This window comes from Sciurus carolinensis, chromosome 3 (assembly GCF_902686445.1).
Source record: "Sciurus carolinensis chromosome 3, mSciCar1.2, whole genome shotgun sequence".
NCBI lineage: Eukaryota > Metazoa > Chordata > Mammalia > Rodentia > Sciuridae > Sciurus > Sciurus carolinensis.
The window spans coordinates 15,396,186-15,414,510 of NC_062215.1; the positions used below are offsets into that span (position 1 = coordinate 15,396,186).

General features: G+C 35.4%; 1 protein-coding gene across 1 annotated transcript in view; it reads right to left on the reverse strand.

Moving 5' to 3' along the window:
* Tanc2 (tetratricopeptide repeat, ankyrin repeat and coiled-coil containing 2) overlaps nt 1-18,325 on the reverse strand; it is a 476,564-nt gene that overhangs the window by 340,763 nt on the left and 117,476 nt on the right. The window contains 1 exon segment of the mRNA XM_047542811.1: nt 9,121-9,192. Coding sequence (XP_047398767.1) covers nt 9,121-9,192 — 72 coding nt within the window.

The window sequence follows — 18,325 nt, forward strand, 5'->3', positions numbered from 1 at the left end:
TATGTCCTTTTATGTTAAGAAAGAGCTTAAGAAATATTCTTAACATGTTTGATCAAAAAGACCAGCATAATTCAAACAAAATGGGTCAGTGAGCAAATAGAAGGACACAGAATAGGTATTAAAAAGAGGTAAATGAACCAAGATCGTGTAGGCAATGATATAGGCTTTGAAATTTATTCTGAATGTGGTAAGAAATTAATGGGGATTTTAGCTGGGTGCAGTGGCTCACTCGAGTAATCCCAGCAGCTCAGGAGGCTTAGGCATGAAGAGTATGATTTCAAACCCAGCCTCAGCAACTTAGCAAGGCCCTGTCTCCTAATAAAATACAAAAAAGGGGTAGGGATGTGGCTCAGTGGCTAAATGCCACTGAGGTCAATCCCCAGTAATAAAAAGGAAGGAAAAAAAAAAAAAAGAAATTACTGGGAGTTTTATTTTCAAATTTGGGACCTTTACTTATTTTTAAAAAGCAATGTAAGGTAGTTCAGAATGCTATTATAATAGTAAAGGAAAGAAATGATGGTAATTTAGAATAAATAATGATAATTTAGAAACAATATGAGTTGTGTGGAAAAGACCAAGAAAAAAAAAGTATCTGAAAAGAAATCCTGAAAACACTGTACTGCAAAATACAACAAAATGTCAATAATATTATTTCTTCAATAACTGAGGAGAAATATTTTAAACAGGTAAAACAAAAATATATCACAACTGGATTGGGGAAATTATAGCCCAGAGCATGTGTAGGAAGATAACTATGATCCTGGAGTGTTTTGAGGTCTAGCTTAAGCAGTGAAGCAAGACATTCAAGGAGAAAAACAACCATAGGCAGCAATCTGACTAAGTGGGGTACAAGGACTTAGGCCCATTTCCCAACTCCCACATGGATGTGATAAGCAGAATGTACCAGAGGTGTCTGCCCAAAAACTGGAGCAGTGAGTATGGGTATATTTGAGTCAGAATCCATTTACCTGAGAGACAGATCAGAGAGTAAGATAACTGGTTAACACACAGGGGAGAAAAGACCCTCATGCCTAGAAGACACTGACCATGTGAACCAGACACCTTACATGTCCTCTATTATTGGGGAAAAAACATTAAATAGAAACTGTATCTACAATCAGGCAGGGAAGATAATTGGGTACTATACACTTAAATGGGGATATCAGTTGTTTACAGTTCTGAATGGATAAGCATGTTTTAGTTGATTGATATTTGTGGCATACTAATTATTCCTCCAGACAGGCAAACACAATATCATAATAAAACTGGAAGGGCTTTGGCTCTAGGTTAAAATGGAGTAAGCATATTCCACTTCAATTGAATGTAACTAAAACCCCTGTGTTGGTCAGTTTTACCAAAATAGCTGACAAGAACAATTTAGAGAAGGAAGAGTTTATTTTGGGCTCATGGTTTCAGAGATTAGGTCCATGGTCAGTCAACTCCATTGCTCTTGGCCAGAGATAAAGCAGAAGGGCTTGAAAGAGAAGGGCTGCTCTGCCCGGGGTGGCAAAGGAACAGAGAGAGAAGGAGGAGCTGGGGGACAGGATGTAAACCCCAAGGGCAAACCCCAGAGACCTGTTCCCTCCGGACCTACTTCTTCACACCTTACCTGACAATGCTTAATCATTCATACAGTAGTCCTTTCAAATTATTATTCCATCAAATGAATTAATCTACCAATTTGGTTATGGATCTCATAATCTAATCATTTCACCTCTGAATATTTTTGCAATAACAGAGGAGTTTGGGGGGGTATACATCATATCCAGACCATTTCAGTTACCCCTGAATATAACTGAAAACCCTCGGGAGAATGATGACACAGCAATTTGAGTACTTTGCAAAGAAAATAGTAGTAAACAAATTATGGGAGAAAACTGTAACTTGAAACACCATCAAGTGAAGCTTCCTGTTGTTTTTTATGATCTGGAAACTTTCAGCCTAAATTCAAGTCCTGGAACTGCATGCCAAGAGCACAGAAAAAAGGGGACCTCCCTATAGAACTGAGAGAATGGGGGAAATCCCTGGCTGCTTCTTTTATCTTTCCCTTCAACTCCTGCCCAAGGCAAGTCCACTTCACAACTGTCAGCTATAGTTAAGGAGACACAAAAATCTCGGAGAGATGGAAATTTTTTTATGAACAGAATACCAGTGATATAAAGACTAGAATTGGATAGTTTGCATGTGTGTAGAATTCTAAGATTGAAACTATTTTCCTCAAAAATTTTGAAGACAATGTTTTGTTTTATTTTTTTAATTCAGTTTCCAATGCCACCACTGAGAAGTCCAAAGCCAACTGACAAGTTTGCTTGTTTGTCTGTTTGTTTCCCTTCTCTGGAAACATGAAATCACTGTCTGGTCTCGATGACTTCAAATTTCACCACAATGTGCTCTAGTTTGTGTCTACTCTCAGTCATTGTACATAAGCCTTTTCAATCAGGAAGCTCACATTCTTCAGTACAAAAAATTCTCCTGAATCATTTTGTTGATGACTTCTTCCCCATTTCATCTGTTCTTTCTTTTGAAAACTATTAGCTGAATACTGAAATCCTTGAATTGGTTCAGTAAGTTTCATTTTTTACTTCTTTCCTGTCATCTCTGTTCTTTTGCTGTACTTTTTCAGAGATGCCTTCAACATTAATTCTTTTTAATTTTTTTATATTTTTATTATTTTTTTACACGGCAGTAGAGTATATTTTGAAATATTATATATACTTAGAATAAGTATAACTTGTTCCAATTAGGATCTCTTTATTGTGGTTGTACAGATACGCCCAATTCATTCTACTATCTTTCCTATTACCATTCCCCGCCTCCCTTCCCTTCATTCCCCTTTGTCTAGTCTAATGAACTTCTAATCTTATCCTCCCTTGTTGTGGGTTAACATCCACATATCAGAGAGAACATCCTGCCTTTGTGTTTTTGGGACTGGCTTATTTCATTTAGCCTGATATTCTCCAGTTCCATCCATTCACCAGCAAATGTCATAATTTCATTCTGCTTTATGGCTGAGTAATATTCCATCACATTTTCTTTATCCATTCATCTGTTGAAGGGTACCTTAGGTTGATTCCATAGTTTGGCTATTGTGAATTGAGCTGCTATAAAACTGAAGTGGCTGCATCACTATAGTATGCTGATTTTACGTCTTTTGGGTATGAACAAAGAAAGGGATAATAGGATCAAATAGTGGTTCCACCAGCAATGTATGAGTGTACCTTTTTCCCCACATCCTCGCCAACACCCATTATTGTTTGTATTCTTGATAACTGCCATTCTGACTAGAGTGAGATGGAATCTCAGTGTAATTTTGATTTGCATTTCCCTAATTGTAGGGATGTTGAACACTCTTTTAAATTTATTTTTTGACCATTCTTGTTTCTTTTTCTGTGAATGCCTGTTCAGTTCCTTAGCCCATTTATTGACTGGGTTATTTGTCTTTTTTTGATATTAAATTTTTTGAGTTCTTTATATATCCTGGAAACTAATGCTCTGTCTGAGGTGTTGGTGGTAAAGATTTTGAATACTTCTATGAGCTTTGATTTCTGCCATCAGAATTTTAGTGTCGAAGAGTCATTTTAAGCAGATATAACATTGGTCTTCTGTAGTACCTCCTTCTTGTTTCATGGCTGCATTATCTTGTGTATCTTTCTTCATTAGAGTCCCCCAAAAGACTTTTCCAATCTCCTGCCTGGAAGATAAAGTCCTAAATTGCCAGTATTCTGAGTCCAGTAGGATAAAGAAAGGAGAAAAATAGCTGGGATCTAATTCTCCTATTTTTAGCATAGGACTCCTTCCCTTGGTTCTGCCTGGTGTCTCCCAGTCTAGGGAGTCTGGTTTCTCTCATTTTCAAAGAATAAATTTTAGGCTTTTTCAAGGTTAGATGTAGGGAATTAGGCACTTGCCCAACTGACTGGTTAGCTAGGTCTTGGGAGAGGGTCCTTAGAACCCAATGCTTCTTCAACTGACTGCTAAACAATCCTCCTTTCACCTCCATTTCCACATGCTATCAATCTTGTGCTTCTGGGGACTTCTAGAAGGTAATTCACATTGTTTTACTGATTTTTGCTGCTATGAATTTAGAGTTCAGTTTTTGATTATTAATATGCTTTCCATTTTCTAAAATTACATAGATGCTGTCTATTCTCTAATCCCCCTTTACTGACCTTTCAATGAATTCCTGAAATGAGCAAAAGTAGAAGTGTAGGTTCACCCACTCCTGATAACTCCTGTTTTTAATGCAAGTTATTATAAATGTCTCTTTTTAAATTTCTTTTGAATAAAAAGACAGTGGAGCCAATATCATGCCATTTTTGTTACTATTGCTTTGTAGTATAGTTGAAGTTCTGGTATTGCGATACCCCCTGTTTCATTCTTCCTGCTAAGGATTGCTTTAGTTATTCTGGGTTTTTTATTCTTCCAGATGAATTTCATGATTGCTTGCTCTATTTCTGTAAGGTACATCATTGGGATTTTAATTGGAATTACATTGAATCTGTATAGCACTTTTGGTAGTATGGCCATTTTGACAATATTAATTCTGCCTATCCAAGAACACGGGAGATCTTTCCATCTTCTAATGTCCTCCTCAATTTTCTTCTTCAATGTTTTGTAGTTTTCATTGTAGAGATCTTTTACCTCTTTGGTTAGATTGATTCCCAAGTATTTTATTTATTTTTTTTGAGACTATTGCAAATGGAGTTGTTTTCCTCATTTCCCTTTCAGCTGTTTCGTCGCTTGCGTATAAAAATGCTTTAGATTTATGTGTGTTGATTTTATAGCCTGCTATTTTGCTGAATTCATTGATGAGGTCTAGATGTATTCTGGAGGAGGTTTTTGGATCCTCTAAATATAGAATCATGTCATCCGCAAACAGTGACAGCTTAAGTTCCAGTTCCTCTTTTCCTATTCGTATCCCTTTAATTTCTTTGGTCTGCCTAATTGCTCTGGCTAGAGTTTCGAGGACAATGTTGAATAGAAGTGGTGAAAGAGCACATCCCCGTCTTGTTCCCGTTTTTAAAGGGAATGGTTTCAGTTTTTCTCCATTAAAAATGATGTTGGCCATGGGCTTAGCATAAATAGCCTTTACAATGTTCAGATATGTTCCTACTATCCCTATTTTTTCTAGTGTTTTGAGCGTGAAGGGGTGTTGTATTTTGTCGAACACTTTTTCTGCATCAATTGAAATAACCATATGATTCTTATCCTTAAGTCTATTGACATGATGGATTACGTTTATTGATTTACAGATGTTAAACCATCCTTGCATTCCAGGGATGAACCCCACCTGATCGTGGTGCACAATTTTCTTAATATGCCTTTGGATACGGTTTGCCAATATTTTGTTAAGGATCTTTGCATCTATATTCATCAAGGATAGTGGTCTAAAATTTTCTTTCCTTGATGTGTCTTTGCCTGGTTTGGGTATGAGGGTGATATTAGCTTCATAGAATGAGTTCGGTAGGGTACCCTCCTTTTCTATTTCCTGGCATACTTTGAGAAGTATTGGAATGAGTTCTTCTTTGAAGGTCTTGTAAAACTCAGCTGAGAATCCGTCTGGTCCTGGGCTTTTCTTGGATGGTAGATTTTTAATGGCTTCTTCTATTTCATTGCTTGATATTGATCTGTTTAAATCGTGTATGTCCTCCTGGTTCAGTTTGGGAGGAACATATGTCTCTAGAAATTTGTCAATGTCTTCGGTAGTTTCTATTTTGTTGGAATACAGATTTTCAAAGTAGCTTCTCATTATGTTCTGTATCTTAGTGGTGTCTGTTGTGATATTTCCTTTATCATCACGAATTTCAGTAATTTGAGTTTTCTCTCTCCTTCTCTTTGTTAGTGTGGTTAAGGGTTTGTCTATTTTGTTTACTTTCTCAAAGAACCAACTTTTTGTTTTGTCAATTTTCTGAATTATTTCTTTTGTTTCAATTTCATTGATTTCAGCTCTGATTTTAACTATTTCCTGTCTTCTACTACTTTTGCTGTTATTCTGTTCTTCCTTTTCTAGGGCTTTGAGCTGTAATGTTAGGTCATTTAGTTGTTGACTTTTCATTCTTTTCTGGAATGCGCTCCATGCAATGAATTTTCCTCTTAGTACCGCTTTCATAGTTTCCCATAGTGTCCCAAAATAGACAGGTAGATCAATGGTACAGTATAGAGGACAAGGACACAAACCCAAATAAATACAATTTTCTTATACTAGACAAAGGGGCCAAAAATATGCAATGGAGAAAAGATTTCAACAAATGGTGCTGAGAAAACTGGAAATCCACATGCAACAGAATGAAACTAAACCCCTATCTCTCACCCTGAACAAAAATCAACTCACAGTGGATCAAGGACCTTGAAATCAGACCAGAGACCCTGCATCTTACAGAAGAAAAAGTAGGTCCAAATCTTCAACTTATTGGCTTAGGATCAGACTTCCTTAACAGGACTCCCATAGCACAAGAAATAAAAGCAAGAATCAATAACTGGGATAGATTCAAACTAAATAGTTTTCTCTCAGCAAAGGAAACTATCAGCGATGCAAAGAGAGAGCCTACAGAGTGGGAGAATATCTTTGCCACTCATACTTCAGATAGAGCACTAATTTCCAGAATATATAAAGAACTCAAAAAACTCTACACCAAGACTACAAATAACCCAATCAACAAATGGGCTAAGGATATGAACAAACACTTCACAGAAGAAGATCTACAAGCAATCAATAAACATATGAAAAAATGTTCACCATCTTTAGTTATAAGAGAAATGCAAATCAAAACTACACTAAGATTCCATCTCACCCCAATTAGAATGGCGATTATCAAGAATACAAGCAACAATAGGTATTGGAGAGGATGTGAGGAAAAAGGTACACTCGTACATTGCTGGTGGGACTGCAAATTAGTGCAGCCACTCTGGAAAGCAGTGTGGAGATTCCTTAGAAAACTTGGAACGGACCCACCATTTGACCCAGCTATCCCACTCCTCGGCCTATACCCAAAGGACTTAAAATCAGCATACTACAGAGATACAGCCACATCAATGTTCATAGCTGCTCAATTCACCATAGCCAGACTGTGGAACCAACCTAGATGTCCTTCAATTGATGAATGGATAAAGAAATTGTGGTATATATATATACAATGGAATATTACTCAGCTATAAAGAATAATGAAATTATGGCATTTGCAGGCAAATGGATGAAATTGGAGAATATCATGCTAAGTGAGATAAGCAATCTCAAAAATCCAAAAGACGAATGATTTCACTGATAAGCAGATGATGACACATAATGGGGGGTGGGATGGGGGCAAGAATGGAGGAAGAAGGGACTGTATAGAGGGAAAAGAGAGGTGGGAGGGGTTGGGGGAATGAAAATAATGGAATTAATCAAACATCATTACCCTATGTAAATGTATGATTACGCAAATGGTATGCTGTTACTCCATGTACAAACAGAGAAACAACATGTATCCCATTTGTTTAAAAAAAAAAATCAACTAGTAAAAAAAAAAAAAAAAAAAAAAAAAGACAGTGGAAAGAAAATCCCTAAGAATGTGAAGAAAACTGATTTAGTATCAGTTAACTCTGATGATCTAATTCCTGGTTACTTGGAATTAAGATCAGGTAGTTTTCACCTTGGATCACAGCAATCAGTTTTTACTGTTTGAAGTTCATCTTTTGTTATTAAAATTCAATTATACATATTGATTTGAAAAATATTTAACCAACAAATCTCAGAGAGAATAAGATCAATTAATTTGACATATCCATGTCATTTAATGAAAATTAAGGTATTTAGTAATAACAATTACTATAATCTTTTGTATTAATTTTATTTGAGGCTTTTACATATATGATCTTATTTTCTTTCTAAATTTTCTTTTATTAAAATAAATTTATACTCTCTTTTGCTTTCTCTCTCTGACTCGCCTTCTCTGTCCTCCTGGCCTTTCACACTCTCTCACGTGCGTCCTTTCTCTTTTTCTCTCTTTTTCTCTCATTTTCTCTCTTACCCTGCAGGGAGACACTCTGTTTGCTTAATAAACTCCCTTATGTGGTTAAAAAATAAAAAATAAAAATAAATAAAAAAAATAAATTTATAGGGAGGAGTGAAAAAGTTGACAAATTCCTGACATAATACTATATGCATATTATTTAAGATTAAGTGCTAATGTAAGTTGAAATTTCCAAAGCAACCTAAATATATTATCTCTCTTTTTATCTTGTAACAAATAATTTAATAGTACAGCTCTAAAAAAGGAGTAATGGTTGAGAAAAAAGGGAACAGGATTATGGAGTAAATGAACATAGAGTTTCTACAGGGTTAAAACATTACAAATTTATAAGTTTAAGCTTTAATTTATTTTATTTTAGCTGTTATTAAAGATTCTCTGAAAATCAAACTCGGTAAATTATGGCCTGAAGGTCTGTAGCTTATTCATCAGTTTGTGTTCTCCATTCTTATTCTTTTAAGAGATAATTCATTCATTTAACAACATTTATTTAATAACTACTGTATTTCATATATTTTTTTTTCTTGACAGGATACAGCAGTAAACAAAACAGACAAAAAGCTGTGTTATCATGGAACATTCATTCTATTTTGAGAAAACATAAACAGTAAACATAAAGATGATAATTACTATGAAGGAAGAGGAATATGGGAAGGGATAGTCATGCTGTTTTAAATATGTTTGTTAGGAAAGGCCCATCAGAAGATTTCACAGATATGGAATGTTTTTATATTATCACTTCCAAAAAATTAAAAGTCTACAATAAAAAATTTAGGCTAAAAAAAGAAAAAAGTAGGAAGAGCCTAAAATAAAACGATTTTGCCATTTCTGAGACAGCTAGGACAACAAATATTATATTGATGAAATTTAGAAAAAAACAGTGTATGATGATACTCATAAAAATAATATTGTCCAAAATCTTTTAAACCTTAATATCATTTTAAAATGACATGAGACCATTTTTAATTTTCTTATAGTTTAAATAAAGTATATCATATAGAAATTTTAGATTGTATCATTTAAATCCTAAATGCAAAATGAGAATAATGAGACTAGACTCAGCAAGAATCCCATATCTCTAAATTAAGTATTAGAAAGGAAGAATGGCAAAATTTACCTTGCCCAGAGCGGCTTTGGCGAGAATCTACACTTGACTGTCTTCGATCCGGTGGTTCCTCGCTCCCTCCATCTGCATAACATTAAAAAAAGAAGCATAAACAAATGGAAAATGAAACTGACATAAAATCTTCCCTGAAGCCCTCTAGATCTTAAAATCTACTAAATCTATCATTTCTGTTCATATGATCTGGATCATTAAAATATTTGAGGATGTTTTTCCCCATATAAAAAAATGGTTCTTACTTTTACTCTTGTAGGGGTGGTTTACATTCCAGTCTAAAAGTCTAATGGAAGTGCCAGGGGTTTGCCCCTCTGCAATATGTAGACATTCTCCTCTTCATATTATGCAGTAATTTTATCAACTATGAAGTCTATTCACAGAATTTCAGTTTAGCAATCCTGCTTTAAAGCAATGTTTAAATGAATGGCAGCTATTTATTTCTCTTAAGTTGTCATAAGATGTATTTTTACTGTGATAAAATTACCTTTATACGCTTTAGAAAATAAAAAAATAAACCTATGAAATATGAATAAGAATTGAATTTTGAGTTTGCTTTTGCCATGGTTTTTAAATTATATGAGAATAATCCATTTCATTATATACATCTTCATTTTTCAAGAAACAAGTACTAGAACTGAAACTTTTAAAAGTTATATCAAATGAGTTTAATTAATTTCCTCAATTTTATTAAATAGAAACAAAAATTACCTAAATAAAGTTGTCAGAGTAAAACAAATCAATAGATTGAGAATGTCATAAAGTATATCAAAGATAAAACAATTGAGACTAAATGAAGCTAAAGTTTTAACATAGGGATTTAAATGCCTATAATTTTTTTTATTTTAGTCAAGTTTAGAATGTATTGATGATTCAACAATTTCCTTTATTCTTTATCTTATATAACCAATTATCTTATTTTTAACTTAACTGAAAGAAGTATCTTGCCCCGTCTCTACTTACAGTACTGTAGTTTATTTATTTTGTCAAAGAGCACATGTATCTACATTCGTCTCTTTTTAAAACACACAGTTCATTTTTAAATTCACTGTTTATATAAAGTTTCTTTTTTAAGAATACTTACTAGATGTAAGGTTTGGCAATAATCAAATACATATATAAAATATATTTATCAAGTATTTTTTATTTTGCAGAGGGCTTATCTAGCAAGTATAGCATAATTCAGTCAACTGATTCTAAAAACATAAGATAGTACATAAATGAGCAGAAAATATTTACATCTGATTCCAGTATGACCTCAGCAACTTAATAAAGCACTCCACTAATTTAACTAATCAGATTTATAAAAATAATTTAGCAAGCAAAAGGATATTCAAAATGATAGGCAATCATTTTTGTTGCAATATGCAAATACTTTTAAATCCAATTTTAAATATTTTAAATATTATTTTGGTTCTGCTGTTATTACTTAAGTTACTACATCTGAATAAAAATATAATTAGACATGTTGACAAAATAAGATGCTATTTGAAATACAATGGTAAAAATTTTTCCTTTGACATAATGGGAAAAAGAAAACAAAAATCTACCTATGCATTATTATCCTAGAATGAATGATCTGCCTCTGTTAAAAATTAAAATTTTAATACTTTAATTTACTCTTTTGAAGAAAATATACATGTTTATAATCATCTTAACTATACTACAAATTCTAAGTAAGCAATTCTATAAATTATATGGATTATTTTTATAATGTTCAATATTTTAAAAGAGCCAATTCAAACTTAATTTTTAGGTTTTTAAGCTCTTTAGGAATTTTTCTACTTCACACTCTTATGAATTAATATTCAATATGTGAAAAAATCTTTAAATGTTCTCCTTTCCAATATTTAATTAAGAATACAGAGAAAGGTGGCAGACAATCATTGAGTATGGACTATCTGCCAGGTATTTTAGATAATTTATCAAAACCTTTGAAGTAGAGATCCAAGATGTCATAATAGAGGAGGTCGAGTTCCTGGCTACTCCTTGGCATAAAACCAACACTGCCCAACAAACCTAAAGGACTCGCTGCACACTCGCTGTGGGGGAAGAAGCCTCCATCTCTCCAGGCAACTTGTAGAAGACAAAGGAAGAACCATTTTGCAGCCACAGCACCGGGGCAACTGAGAGAGGCCATTCCTGGCAAACCCAAGTGTGGTCCAAATATAGGCCCAATAAACACAAGCAGGACGGCACAGAGTGTGCTTAAGTGACCAGAAGAAAATCAAACATGGAGAGAGGTTTACACGGGGGACAAATGATCACAGAAATTCACCTGACTCTATCCCAACTCCTCCAATCTGACTGTTTGCAGGACTAGCTGGGAGATACATCTGGCTGGGAACTCAGAAGAGCTGGGAGAAATTGAAGACTGAACCCAAAAGGAGGAAATGTGAGGTCTGCAACTGACACAGGGATTTAGAATTGTCTCCCCCACAGGAGTGGAACCCATTGAAGTCCTCCAGCATGGACCAGCAAGTGCTGGGCACTGGAAATGTGCTGATTTAAAATCTCTAGACCAATTACATTTAGTGAAGAGGCAGGAGCCTCCCTAAGCCTAAACCCTGCCTCAAGGAGCTGGGCCTACGGGATTACATCTCTCATTCTAGCAATCCAGAGGGTGGAGCATTACACTCCAGAAGACCCCCACCTAAAACTGCTGAGAAGAGAAGCTGAGAATATTTTGAACCCCAATGGAAAAAATTCTGTAAGTTTTCATCAAGATTTTTTTTTCTTTTCTCTTTTAAAAATTATGTTTTGCTATTTAATTGTGACCTTAATGGTATATGGACATTTGTACAGTGTCCTATTTTTCTTTTCTTCTCATTTCTAGCATTTTTGAAGGTAGTTATTTTACATGGATTTTTTTTGTGTGTGTGAACTAGGATGTTTGATTAGTATATTTTAGTTTTGTGTTCTTTTATTTTTAATTTATTTTCAAGTTTTGCTTTATATATATATTTTTCTCTTGTTTCCCTTGATTCTCTCTTTTCTTCTCCTAAAAGTCAATCTCTATTGTTCTCCCTTTCACTCTTCCTAAATTTAATCTTTTACTTCTGTCTTCTCTCCTCCTCCCTCGTAATCATCACATCTCATACCACTTCTGTTCTCTCCCTGTCCACCATTTGAAAATGTAAACCCTTTTGCAAACTTGCTGTTTTTATTGTAGGCAATAACTGATCATATCATTTCTATTTATTGTGATAGTTAACATTGTAGACATCATAGTAGGAACTACTTTGTTTCATGCTATAAATTGTTTGCATTGGTGGTGGTTGATATTATTTGTCTCCCCCAAATAGTGAGGTACTAAAACCTTCAGGGATACTGTTAAGTTCACATAGTAGAAACTCTACTGCCCCAGATCCATATTGTTAGATGTGTAGGCACACAAAATGAAAAAGCGAGGGAACAAACAGCCCAAGCAAAGCAAGGTACTTCAATTACAGAATCCACTGACACCACTGTCGGGGTTTCGGCCGGACCCCTGGCCCTAGGTGGAGCCTGGCCAAGATGGCGCCTGGCAAGCTGCCAGTGAGGTTGAAAAACTGCTATTCTGCACGTATACAACGAACTTCACCTTGAGGAAGTCTCAGTAATTGGTCAGGGCCTCTGCATGATTCTTGCGTGATTCTTAGGTGCTTCAAGTTATACCCATATACGTCTATCTTCTCCCCACATATCATGAATATTCTAATTAGTTGATATAACCTATATAAGTGACAATAACTTCCCTAAAAGAGGAAGAAATAAAAGAAGAATCAGCTGTTAATAGGGAAGTTTGCCACCCATCACGTCTCCGGGTCGTTCTTGCTGGCGGGAGCGACAAGTGGTGCCGAAACCCGGGAATCTTACGTGCCGCGGAGAGGTGAGTGAGGTGAGCAACGGATCGGTGAAAGTGTGCACCCAGATCTGTCAGTGGACAGGGAGGTTTCCTAGAGACGATAATATTGTGATTGTGATAAAGTTCCTAGGAACGAGAGGTGAAAGTTTCCTCAAAAAATGGGGAACGAGGTTGCTAGATGTAGAATGGAAGGTCCCTTGAAAGAAATTCTTAAAGCTAACGGCACTTCCTTAAAGACAAACTGCTTGGGCATTTTTAAAGCAGGTAGAGGAGATTTCACCTTGGTTTCTGGAAGAAGGATTGTTAACTATCCCACAGTGGGAACACCCGGGGGGAGATTTAAAGCGCTGTCCGGTAACGCTCCCAGGGACGTTAGCAGTTTGGTCATTAGTCAGAACTTGTTTGCGTTCCCCTCGGGAGGTTTTACAAAAGGCAGTTGCGCAGGGAGAGGAAGTGTTAGAAAAGGTAAAAGAAGAGTCACAAAAGGGCTCTGTTAGCACTCAGTCAGATTCTGATGAGAGCGAAGAGGGACTCTCAGAAATGGAGTTAAATAAAATTAGTGAAGAAACAAAGTGTTCTCAAGCTGGTTCAATTAGTCAACAGGCATTAAGGGAATTGGAGGGCATAGGGCAGCAGCTAGAAGACAAAAAAAAGGCGTTACAAAAAAAAGAGTTACTCAAAAGAGTTGAGCTTACAAAAATATGCAGTGGCGCAGTGGAAAAAAAAAAAAAAAAAAAAAAAAGGAGAAAGTACAAATAAAACCACAAACAGAGCACAAAGAGAAAAATCAGTTTAGGGGAGGGTCCCCCTAGGCAGAGAGCTCAGCAGCTCCATTCCTTAAAAGTAGTAAAAAATAATGTTTTGTGATTTTCTGCATTCAAACCTAACCTGATTTCTCAACCAGGTAAAAAAGGGGTTAAAAAGTAAAGTCCTGGGTGATCCTCCCTCCCCCTGCCACATTGGAATGTGACTACAGCGTCTCAAGGAGAAAAGGGGGGTAACCTAAAGATAAGAAGAAAAGAAGAAAAAAAGTGTCCGTTTTAAATTCCTGGGCCGCTGCATAAAACTGACTTATTCTTCAGGATTCTTGTTTTGTTTTGTTTTTTTTTTCTTTAATGCTGTATTTTTGAGCTCATAATTTTAATCCTACATACCTAGGTTAATGATTTTATTTTTGATCAGTTCTATTTTTTATTCAACTGAAGTTTTTTAAACAGCTGTTTCATTGCAATGAACATTTACCTATAAATTACAAGGCCTTTGATTTTGTGTTATTTGTATGTCGTACTGTCTGGTGTTATGTCTTATCTGCATCAAAACTGAGAGCTCTTAAAATTAAAATTTAAAAATGGATCCAAATACTTTTATTCACGTGATTTAAAAGGGTTCAATTTAAATTGGGTAAACTAATAAAAGTAAAATATTTTTAAAAATAACTTACAAGTCTCCAGGTGGTCAAACTAATGAAATGTTAATGTTAAACAATGTCTAATATCAATTACTTCTAGGACTTTTCTTCAGCAGGAAAGAGGCAACGGATCCTGTTCAGGACACTTGTCTGATATCTCGGTTTTTATAAAATAAATAAATTGGAGTTAACATGTATGGGATTACTCAAATGTGTTTGTAGAGACGTCTGGTTAATTTACAAAGTTAAAATGCTAATTGTTAAATAACATCAAGTACTTTTAACTTCTTAAATTACATGGGGTATCATACTTAAACATTATTGGTGTTTTCATAGGTTGGTAAATAAAAAGGGTTTAAACTTGCTTTGTGCCATCACTAAACTAAAAACAAGGTTACTAAAAGTTATGTCCTAACAAGTGGAATTCTATATATAAAGGGTCCCAAAAGTTTCAACTGTGTTTCAATTAAGAGTACTATAAACAACAAAATATTTAATCTTATTAAAATAGGGTGATTTATCTAAATTCAGAAATTTCATAAGAGTTGTTTCAAAATGTGAACAAAAAGGTGTCAACAGATAAAAATAAATAAATAAATAAATAAAAGGTTCTGGGTATAAAAATATATTTAGTAAAAGGTAAAAAAAAATGTTTCTGGATAAAAAAGTCTGTGTGTAACAAAGGGCAAGTTTCAACAAGTCTGTGTGTAACTAAGTTGGTTGTGTGTATGTAAAACAGCTAAAGCTATTTAAGGTTTTTCCTAAGGTAAAATACTAATGTTCTGATATAAGCCAAAGTTCAATCTATAGGGTAAAATGACATGGTAAAATGACAAGGATTTCTTAGAAACACTAATTTACTCTTAACTTTGTGTCTCTTAAGTTTTATTCTTTAGAACAATTGTCTTAAAAATAGGGGTTTATACAATTATGGTTAAACAACTGTTAAAGATTGTACTACGTTATAAAGTCTAAATTTTTCTTTAAAAACTAAAATTGGTAAGAACCAATTCCTCACTAAAATTAAAATAACTCTAACCACAGATGTACCTTATAACCCACAAAAACAAGGTATTGTTGAACATACACATCTCACCCTCAAAAATGTTCTTTATAAACAAAAAGGGGGAATAGAGGAGACCTTCAGGTCCCCTAAAGATAAACTTTCTCTTTGTCTCTTTGTTTGGGGTTTTTTAACTCTGGGTAATAAGGGTAACTCGGTGCTTTACTGGAGCTGTGGCTCAGTTTGTGTGTTTCCACGGAATAAACTAACTTACTACCTCTTTTTAGTCTCTTAGGAGGAACAGTTCAACTATGTAACAAAACAACTGCTTCTTTCAATTGTACTTTAGATTTGTGCTAAAATGCTTCTAGGTTCCTGCTGGCAGACTTAATGTGTGTTCCTACCTTCCTACCAGTCCCAGTCTCTGTTACAGATGCAAAATTGCCAGTGTTACTATCAAGAAACAGGAGAGAATTTGACATCACAGCGGCTATGGTCACTGCAATAGTGGTTTCTGCAACAGCAGCACTAGCAACTGCCATACCTACAGCAACAGCAGTCAATCACTTGGCCGAAAATATAGCTGCAGCCTTACAGACTAAAGAGACCCTAAACCAACATCTAACAGCAGGCATACTCCTTATGAACCAGCGAGTGGACTTACTTCAAGAACAAATGGACATTTTACAGGAACTGTTAAACGTGGGATGTATTTATCATCTGGCGGGACTGTGCGTTACACCTGTAGCTTACCATAACTTCAGCTATGCAGCAAACTTGTCTAGAATCTTGTCTGCTCAGCTACAAACAAACTGGTCTTACGAATTTGATAATCTTACTGCTATTCTTAGATCTCAAATTGTTAGTCTCAATGCTACTAGAGTTAATGTAGCCCCTATGTCCGAAGTGCTAAGTTGGCTATCCTCCTCTTTCAGCTTTGTAAGCAATGGGCAGGTATGGGAGCCTTTTGTATGTTCATGGTTATTACTGTTATCTTCCTCACACGCCTTATCATGCGCATGCGCCGAGATCAAGTTAGAGATCGTATCATCTTCCATCAGGCCATGGCTGCCCTAGAGGCCGGCAGCTCCCCACAAGTGTGGCTCGCAAGGCTGGACCATTGACCAGACAGGTAAGGTAGTAGGTAACGCCGTACCAACCTAAGACAGGAGCTGTAGCATGCTCTACAGTTATCCGATGACGGGTAAGGACGGTAGTTGACCACTCCGCCTAAGACAGGCTTGGTCCCGAGCTTTTCTTTTAAAAGAAAAAAGGGGGAACTGTCGGGGTTTCGGCCGGACCCCTGGCCCTAGGTGGAGCCTGGCCAAGATGGCGCCTGGCAAGCTGCCAGTGAGGTTGAAAAACTGCTATTCTGCACGTATACAACGAACTTCACCTTGAGGAAGTCTCAGTAATTGGTCAGGGCCTCTGCATGATTCTTGCGTGATTCTTAGGTGCTTCAAGTTATACCCATATACGTCTATCTTCTCCCCACATATCATGAATATTCTAATTAGTTGATATAACCTATATAAGTGACAATAACTTCCCTAAAAGAGGAAGAAATAAAAAGAAGAATCAGCTGTTAATAGGGAAGTTTGCCACCCATCACGTCTCCGGGTCGTTCTTGCTGGCGGGAGCGACACACCACAGTGGAAGAAAAGGAGTTTAGAGAAGGAGTTTAGAAAGTACACAGTTAAAATGATCTGCAAAGTAAAGGATGATGTAAGAGAACAAATACAGGTAGCAAAATATCACTTCAATGAAGAGATAGAGATTCTGGTGAGAAAAAAAGAAAGAAATTCTTGAAAGGAAGGAAATAATAAACCAAATTAAAAAGTCAATAGAAAGTATCAACAGCAGAGTGGACCACCTGGAAAATAGAACCTCAGGCAATGAAGACAAAATATACAATCTTGAAAATAGAGTTGAACATGGAGAGAAGTTGTTAAGAAACCATGAACATAACTTCCAAGAATTATGGTACAACATGAAAAAAAAAAAAAATTTAAGATTCATCAGGATAGATGAAGGCATGGAGATACAAACCAAAGGAATCTTTTCAAATGAAATAGTATCAGAAAAAAATTCCAAATCTAAAGAATGAAATGAAAAATCAACTACAAAAAGACTTACAGGACCTGAAATGTGCAAAATTACAACAGACCCACATCAAGTCCCATTGTAATGAAAATACCTAGCATACAGAATAAGGATAGAATATTAAAGGCTGTCAGAGAAAAACATCAGATTACATAGAGGGGGAAACCAATACAGATCTTAGCTGATTTTCAACCCAGATCCTCAAAGCTTGGAGGTCCTGGAATAGTATATACCAAACTCTGAAAGAAAATGAATGCCAAACAAAAATCCTATATCCGGCAAAATTAAGCTTCAGATTTGAAGACAAAATAAAAACCTTCCATGATAAACAAAAATTTAAAAGAATTTGCAACCAGAAAGCCTGCACTTCAGAATATTCTCAACAAAATATTCCATGAAAATTAAATGAAAAAAAAAAAAAAAGTGAGAACCAGTGAAGGGAGGAACTACACTAAAGGAATACCTAAACAAAGGAGAAACTAATTAAAATTAAAAACCAGAAATAAACAAAATGACTAGGAACACAAATCATATCTCAATAATAACCTTGAACAATAATGGCCTAAACTCTTCAATCAAAAGACACAGATTGGCAGATTTGATTAAAAAACAACACCCAATAATATGCTGTCCCCAAAAGACTCACCTCATAGGCAAAGACATCCACAGAATGAAAGGATAGGAAAAAACATATATCACTCCCATGGATCGCCTAAACAAGCAGGGGTTTCTATCCTCACATCAGATGAAGTGAACTTCAAGCCAAAGCTAGTCAGAAGGGACAAAGAAGGACATTTCATACTGCTTAAGGGAATCATACATCCACAAGACATAGCAATCATAA